This window comes from Manis javanica, chromosome 5 (assembly GCF_040802235.1).
Source record: "Manis javanica isolate MJ-LG chromosome 5, MJ_LKY, whole genome shotgun sequence".
Lineage (NCBI taxonomy): Eukaryota > Metazoa > Chordata > Mammalia > Pholidota > Manidae > Manis > Manis javanica.
The window spans coordinates 174,019,246-174,027,684 of NC_133160.1; the positions used below are offsets into that span (position 1 = coordinate 174,019,246).

General features: G+C 47.6%; 1 protein-coding gene across 1 annotated transcript; it reads right to left on the bottom strand.

The window, feature by feature from the left end:
• Window positions 1-2,636, bottom strand: S100P (S100 calcium binding protein P). Its single transcript, XM_017642533.3, has 2 exons — window positions 2,421-2,636; window positions 1-288 (listed from the first exon to the last, which is right to left on the bottom strand). The coding sequence occupies exons 1-2, from the start codon at window positions 2,556-2,558 to the stop codon at window positions 142-144; spliced, it is 285 nt and encodes a 94-aa protein (XP_017498022.2). The 5' UTR covers window positions 2,559-2,636; the 3' UTR covers window positions 1-141.
• Window positions 2,637-8,439: the final 5,803 nt, after the last annotated feature.

An 8,439-nucleotide genomic window follows, 5' to 3' on the forward strand; every position in this document is an offset into this window, starting at 1 on the left:
TCATTTCATGAGCATTTTATTAATCAGAGAGTCATCAGCAGGCTCAGCCCAGGGAAATAATTGCCAATGAGGGCTTTCCGGAGGTTAGGGGCCAGTCCCTGCCCCTGCCTGTGTCCCTCAGGAATCTGGCTCTACAAGGCATCAGGATTCTTCCTGCTCAAAGTACGTGTGACAGGTAGACGTGAGCATAGCCACCAACGTCATGAACTCATTGAAGTCCACCTTGGTGTCTCCGTTGGCGTCCAGTTCCTTGAGCAGCTTGTCCACAGTACTCTTGTCCTTTCCACTCTAGGGGAGACAGGCCCAGGTCAGCACTGTGGGTGCCTGGGGGCCTTGGCCTCACCAAACCCCACTGCTGGGCAGAGCAGGCTTGCCTTGTTCTCAGGCTCTGCTCCGGGGACAGCTGTGCACACCAGCCACGTGGCTCTAAGCAGCCGTGTGCCCCCCTGTGTGTGTGACATGATGTGGACATAGTGTTTTAGGCCAGACTTGAATTGCATCATGCTCTGCAGGAGGGAGTATTTATTTTGCTGTTATGTTTTGAAGGGGATTGTTTAATGGGCTTTGAAATGGGCTTTGAAATAATGGATGATTATTCCCAGGAAGCACTGGCAATCGGCACTCCAGCCCTCTGCACCACTGGTTTTGTGGGTGTTAAATTACCAGAACTCTGCGTTAGGCTCCTTGAGCGCCCCCACTGGGCCAGGACCCAGCAGGCTGCTTTACAGAAACCTCTGATCCTCACAACCCCCAGGCAAGAAGACTGCATCACCCCGGGTTACAGATGAAGACTACAAGGCCTATGGATGAGGGACCTGCCTGAGACTCCAGGCAGAAGGGAAATCTGGGGTTGAGACCAGGAGGAGGACAGAGTCCTTGCTCTCCCCTCTGCTCGGTGCTCCAGGGCCCCAGGTCTTCTTTGAGGGCCCTGAAAGCCTGCCCATCTGCCACTGTTCCGCCCCTCTGCAGATCGGGAGGCAGCAGCAGGGGGTGCTGAGGACCCAGCCCAGGAACCGGCCACCGGCTTGTCCACCGGCAGACAAGCCGTGGAGAGTCCCGACAGCGGCACGCCCTGTAGCTCCCAAAAGGCCCGTGTAGCTGGACAGCCTTCCAGTGCTCATGAAGCTCCAGCGGCCTCAGGCACTGGGCTGAGCATCGAGGAAACGGCCACAAGGCTGTGGACACGGCTGAGCTCCGGCTTTACCATCCTGGGCTTCAGCACAGCTGAAGGCCTGGCCTGTTGAAGGGTCCAAGCCCCCTGCTTTTCAGTTCTCAGTCATTCTGACTTAACGCAAGTTTGAGAACCCCTACCTTAGCCACTGGCTTTCAAAATGTGCTCCGTGGACCACCTGTCACTCCCCCATACACAGCTTTTTGGATCAAAATCACCAAGGGTTATATTCTTAAAATTGGTAATTTGTAGAACACCCAAACCCGAGCACAAGTCCCCTGCAGATGGCAGCAGGGGTGTTCAGAGAATGTATGTTGCAATATTAGGTTAAAAAAGAAATTGCATGTTAGAATTTCATTCACATCAACTTTCATGTGGAGAAAAGGCTGAAAGGGAAACGGGGAAGGAGTTGTAAGGGTTTCCTGCCTCTGCCTTTCTGTGTTTTTACATTTTCTATCACAAACACATATTTATAATAGAGACCAGCAAGTGAACTTGATTTGAAAAACTGTATCCTCACTGCACTCACATCCAGAGAAAGGAAATCAGGAGAAGTGCCCAGTGTCTTTGAAGTGATGGTTCAGGCTGGGACTTGCAGGCCTCCATGTCTGAGAATCAGCGTGGGCGCAGAGCCCGTGAAGTGCAGGCAGGCGGGGTTTGGTGGGGGTGGTGGGGTGCCAGGTGAGAGCCAGGAAGGGGAAGGAGGGCACAGGAGGGACCTGCTCCCGTGCACCTTCCTGGTGGCCCACTAACACCAGGCTCCTGGAACCCGGGAAGAGCGGGAGGGAGGGGGACAAGCAGACGGGGCAGCAGGGATGTTTGTGGCCAGCAGCCGTGGAGAGGAACAGCTCCGGGGGGCCAGCAAAGCCGCCTCCGAGGTGGCCCTGGGTTCAGTCCCTGTGTGCCACCCCCTATGCTCTGGCTCGCCTCCCACTCTCTTCCACCGGGACCCCAAGTCACAAGTAAACTGGGGCTTTGAGTCCATGTTTCAAGGATTGACCTGGCCACATGCCCTCCCTGACCCAGAGTTCCTGGGCAGCAGACCCTGTCCTTGGCCTCTGGCCTCCCCTTTCTGGCTGTACCTCCGGGGCCAGCTCACGGCTGGCTCTTCACCCTGTCTGTCTCTTCTGCCTTCCATAACCACCCCTTTTTCCTCTTTCTTCCCACCTCCCTTCCTGACCCTCACGGTCTCCTCTGAGCCAGACCCCGGCGGGGGGGTGGGCGCTGTCCTTCACTGCTGCACCCTCACCTCCAGGAAGCCTGGGAGTTCCTTCTCCAAGAGCATCCTCAGCTCTCCCTTGGTCAGGCTCTGCTGGTTGTCCTCGGCCTCTGAGTACCGGGCAAAGATGTTGATAATCATGTCCAGGGCCATCTCCAGTTCTGTCATGGTGCTGAATTTCAACCCACCTTCCTTCTGGTGGCTGGTGCAGCTGAGGAAAAATCCACTGGAGGCCTCTTGGCACTTTATAAGGCCCAGCATCATACTGACATAGAGGGTGGGGCAGACTGGGCTGGACCGGTCAAAGCTTGCCCCTCCCCACCCTGCAGCTCAGCTTCTGATGAAATGCACTGTTCCAACCTCCTGTCAACCCTTCTCTCCCAGCCTCACCTGGTACTGCCACCTCAATGTGCCCACATCTTACTGTGCTTCCCCATCTGGGGGTCAACACTGATTAACAGATGGTGTCCTCATCTCTGTTCCCCACCCTGGTGGACAGGTGGGGTCTTCAGAGTAAGTGGGTGGCTGGTGAGTTTGTGTCAAGTGTGTAACTAGTGAGGGAGTGGGTCTGTCCCTTCCTGTCCCCTGGCACCAGCCCGCAGAGATACCAGACGGGCCGGCAGACACAGGGTGGACGTGGGAGCGAGTGTGGTCCTGCTCCTGCAGCTGCTCCTCAGAGCACCTGTGAGTCATTCAGAAGCCAGCTTCCACTGCAGCCCCACTCCCTGAGCCATAGCAGTTATGGGGTGTGTGTGCGTGTGTGTGCGCGGGCACACGTCCCTGACAGCCACGCGAGCGTCCTAATGTAAGTGCCGGAGTCAAGCTCTGATTAAAGAGGCCTCCACCTCAAAGTCGCTGTCTGAACAAACACCCTGGCACCACAAGAGGAGGTCAAGAGCCACCCCCGCCCGAAGGCTCCACAAACAGCCGACCATTTGGGCTGCCCCTTTTTTCTCTTTTTGCACTTCCCCACAAACCAGTGGCACCCCACCCTTGGCCCCAGTAAAAGCAGAACCCAGGCCTGATGTCATTCACTTTAAACTTTACTTTGGTGGCCGTGGGAGTACTGCGAGGCAGGTGGGTGTGCTCCCCTGCCCCTGAAGTTTCTGGAGCTGCCAGGGCTGCCCCTGCCGGGGACGCTCACCAGCAAGCCCTCCAGGAATGAGCCTTGTTCGGGCCTCTCTTCAAACAGCAGGACCCCGTTTCCAAGAAAGTGTTATCTGAGGCCCTTGTAGGGACCGTGGGCAGGTTGCCCCCAAATATGCTGTCAGGTGGACTGTTCTGAGCTGCAGGCAATCAAGACCCTTTGGACTCAAGAGAAGCTTCTGCTCCTCCCTTAACTGTCCAGAAAATCCTAAACTGGGGTCTTTTCAAAAACAAAAGTTGTCACCAGAGAGATATGTTATCTGAGGGCCCCATCTGTATGTTGGGGGAAACATCTGACCACTGTTAAAAAAACAAAATTCAAGTAAGCAAATTTGAAGACCTAATTGGGTTTATTAAGGGACTCATGAATTGAGCAACCTTCCTTTAGCAAGTACGGAGTGCTCCAACATACTACAGGAAAAGGTTTGTAAAGGCAAACAGCATTTAAAAAGGAAAGGAATTAGGAAAAAGAAAAAAAAAAAAAAAAAGAAAGGAATTCATTAGCAAGAACTGTGTTGTTTCAACAAGGCCTCCCTCCTCCGGGTCAGGGCTCCCGAACTTCCTCCAGGAGATTCCAGTTCGGCGGTGAAAGGTCATATTCCTGAGGGGGTGGAAACTGAAGGTGGGTCCGGTATGAAAGCTTGGTTTCTGTGGGCCCTAACTTTAAGTGACCCCGTATGGGCCTGAGACGTTTCTTCCCAACATTACCAAGACCTGCTCTTCTTACTGCCCTGTGTCCTGCCCTCCCCACTTTGGGGCCCCAGGCCCCCATCCCATTTCTGAGCTCAGGATGGCAGCTTCACCTCGTTTTGGCTTCCTGTCTTTGACCCTCTCGTGTGTGTGTGGGGGGGGTGCCCATATGTATGAAACTACATTAGAATTTTTCCTATGTGTCTCTTAGATCAGCCAGAAGAACCTCGAAGAGTAGAGGGAAATGCTTCTTCCCCAGCAGCTGGTGGTGTCCAGCGGGAGAGTTAACTCGCCGCGCATGCTGGCTCCGAGCCACCTGCAGCTGGGAGACGCTTAGGCCTCTGACACGCAGCCAGCCGCGGGTAAGATTTCCTACCCCGTCAGCGTCCCAGCATCTCCATCTGTGAGGCGCGGTCGAGCGAGAATGGTGAGGATCCTTTGGTGTCTTTCTGACTTCACAGCATCAGGAGGACATCCTGGCGCAGCCAGTTCCTCCTGCTTAGTGACTCACGGCAAACCTGGGGCAGGGCTCTTGTTTACTCCTTCCCAGACATGGTCTTTGTTTCCCTTTGTCTTTGTCGTCTTTCTGTCTCGAGAGCTTGGCTTTGTGATCCCTGAGAATGTGGAGGATGCGTGCCCTGCTGTGAACCCCGCGGGCAGCCCAGCAGGCTGTGCCCCTGACTGTCCCCACTGCTTGTCTGGCTGTGCCAGCTCTCAGGGGAGTCCATCAGAAGAGGTCCGGCCCATAGGGAGCCTTTGTCGCCTCAGCGGTCATTGTTCACTAGTGCGGGAAGTCCCATTACAGACCACCTGTATGGTGCCATGGACTGGAGGGTCTGTGACGGGGTGTCTGATGTTTTTGTGGGAGACTGGAGCCCTACTGCTTGTGGCAATGCAGGCCTTTGCTTTCTTAGACTAACTTTGGGAGTAAATCTTGGGGCTACATCTCCAATGCCCTCTCCAGGGATGCCTCTTGTATCCATGGAAAAGGTTTAGTCTAAGTCTGAAAAGTTACCTTTGGTTCTTTCCATAAAAAGACTTATTGGCCTGAGTCCCTGTTGAGAGAGCCTGCTCATCAATGGGCAGATGATGGATCCTTTGAACTGGCTATCCTGGAAAGAAAACAAATTTTAGAGAGCTCTCTATTGTCTTATTAATAGAACGGCTGGCCTTAGGGGTTCCCTGGACAAAATGAAAGAACAGAATTAGGCTTAGAAGAAAAATTAATGTCCATATCCAATATAAGTTCCCCTTCTCAAAATCTGGCCCCATCCGCCTGTCCTGACTTCCCATTCCCTGTAAGATTCATGAAGACCACTCAGGCCTGCCCTCCAGGCCCGGAGTGTACAGTTTGCACATGTAAATGGTGAAAGCCAGGAAGTGAATTTGGCAGCAGCACCTGGGAACGACAGCAGGACAGGCTTTGCTGGCTCTGTATTCACTCTGCCAGCTTTGGGCCTTGCTATGCAATGTCCTTTTCAGATATATCCTAGGCCCCCACCCAAAAAATGCATGTCCCCTGGACAACAGCAGATCTTTTCAGAGGATTCTACCAAATTTAGGGAAGAATCAGAATATCAGCAGCCACTCACAGATGGCCAGAGTTCCTTCTAGGCCTTCCTACAGATGTTCAGCTGCAGGCTGATATTCAGGGGCTGATAGAAGAGGGGAGTAAGATTTCATGACACCCCCTTCATCCCCAATCCTGAGCCACTGGTTCCTGATTCTTTCTCTTCACGAACAGCATCGCCTTCTTGCTGGTGTCGCTAATGTATTCAAAAACCTGGAGTTGGCTTTCTGACTGCCTAGGACATACAGGCTGTTGGCTCTTTCTTTTGGCAATATTTAGGAGTGACTCTGGATCTTGGGACAGCAATATCCTTTGCACCCTCTTTGGGGACCTCCCCCTCTTACACCCAAGGAGGAGTTACTCAGTACTGCCAGAAATATTTACCGTTTGTCTCAGCTGAAAACAGACAAGCTCTGTAAGTAAAAGTTGGCCAGATCGGAAGCTAATGTTCAGAGCCTGAAAGGATTTTTTTTTAGCTCTTTCCCCCCTAAGTTAAAATAAAAATGTGTATTCAGAAGGAAGGAAGCAAATTGAGGGGAATGTAGTTGGGTGGGTAGATGAACCTATGATGTAATTTAAATCATAACCCAGTTCTTTGAGGAATTGAAAGCAACTGTCCTTACCTTTAAATCTTTGTGAAACTAGAAATATGACCCCAGAAAAATTAAAAGTCAACCTGTAATTTTCCAACCTCAGAATCTCCCCTCTTTCTCAAAGGCTTGTAATATTGTCCTGATGAAACCAAAGTCCTTGGAGACCACGGAGAGGTTTCTCATCAGAAAGAGGCAGAATTTGGAAATTTGATAAATGAAAAATCTCCACAAATATTAGTAACCGTAAGATTTGCATCCATATGTCTGTGTCTGTGTGTGTTGTGTTTGTGAGATTTTTCTACCTCCAGATGGTATTGCTAAAATTAATTGGTAGGAGGTCTATTTGGTTGAAGTCAAGTGCTGGTAAGGGTCAGCGATTCTAAAACTCTCGGAAGATAGAAACTAACACAAATGTTTTTCATTTGGGACAATATTTGGCATTAAAGATAATTTTAGGCTGTTAGCTTCATTAAAACAGGCATGTTTTTAGCATTATCAGAATCTAAAATGAAAACTTTGCTTTTGCCTGGATTTACTTAAAGTCAAATAAGTTGATGTTATCTTTGTTACAAAACATCTTTAGAAGATAGCTTGGAAGAAAGATCGAACTTGTCTGATGTCTCTTGAAGTTTTTATAGGTAATCTAAACATAACTAAGAACAAGTAAACTGAATCAGTGTAATTTAGATAAAGGCTTATAAATAAACTGTTGTCAATATTGTTTTATGGTATGCCATTTAAGTAATGTCCCAAAATCTCTTTGGTAACATTCACCCACAGAATTTTGCTAGGTTAAATTAAATGATGGGAATACACTGAATATCTATATCATTTCCAGGTAAGATAAAATGCTGAAACATTAGTTGCTAAATATGTCTACTTACTTTTATCGTCTTACAGAGAAACTAAAGATTAATATGGATCTGTTGGTAAACATGTTGTGTACTTTACTGAAAAGCTACAATGAAAAAGCATATGTTCCTATAAATTATGAAATGTATTCATAAATTTACCAATCTAAAAAAGGCTGGTTTAACAGTTAGCCATAGCTTACTACTTAGTTCTTAATTTCTAGAAATTAAGGTTCCTAAAAGTTGAGAATTATATTAAGTATAATTAAACTTATTGGAAATAATAGGAGAAACATCTTTGTATGCAAGAAAAGTAAGCTGTGTGCTTGGTGATATAAGAAGGTATGAAGAATGGAAATGTATTTTTATTAAGGGAAAAGGAAGTGATTTTGTCCTAAAGTGAAGCTGGTTATTTAAAGAGGAAAACACAGGACAAAATTTGAATGTAAAAAAAGTTGTAGAAGGTTAATGGAAAAGGAGTCTTTGGAAATGAGTTTTAATTTGTGATCATGCTGGCTAAGATAAAATGGTTTATTTAAGAATGAGTTTTATTATCAAATGTACACTGGTGCAATATTAGAAATTGGTTTTCTTCTTGTCAAAAGGACAAGGTTTTCTTGGACTATTGGTCTGCTCTTGATAATCAGCAATTATGAAGAGTTTTTCTTTGCCATTAAAGTAATTACCTAGAAAACAAAATTATGTGCTTTATCAAAATAATTTCCTGTGCTTTAGGTTATCTTTATCATCAGGTTTTTTGATTTCTTAAGAAAACTGAGTCTTCTTAATATCAAAAGAGCAAAGTTTGGTTCCCAGCTATGTAACCAATAATATTTACCTTTAAAATCTTCTATTTTCATTTTGATTAATGGATAACTAAATATTGTTTCATAATGGCCTGTAATTCTATTTAATCAAATGTCCAAACCTTTTGATATTTTTGACAAACTTTCCCAAATCAAATTCTAAATAAAATCCTTTTTACCTCTAGTTAACTCAGATTTTCCAGAGGGCCCCTGAAACATGTCAGAGGGAATTTTCTCCTCATAAAAGAGAGACAATAAGCTAATGGCTTATTAATTTGGTATGATAAATTATGTGGGAAACAATAAGTGATGCTAAACCATCTCAGATTATATTTGTGTAGATATATGTTATTAAAATAGGTGTTCTAGAAATTTTATGAGACTTCTAGAAAT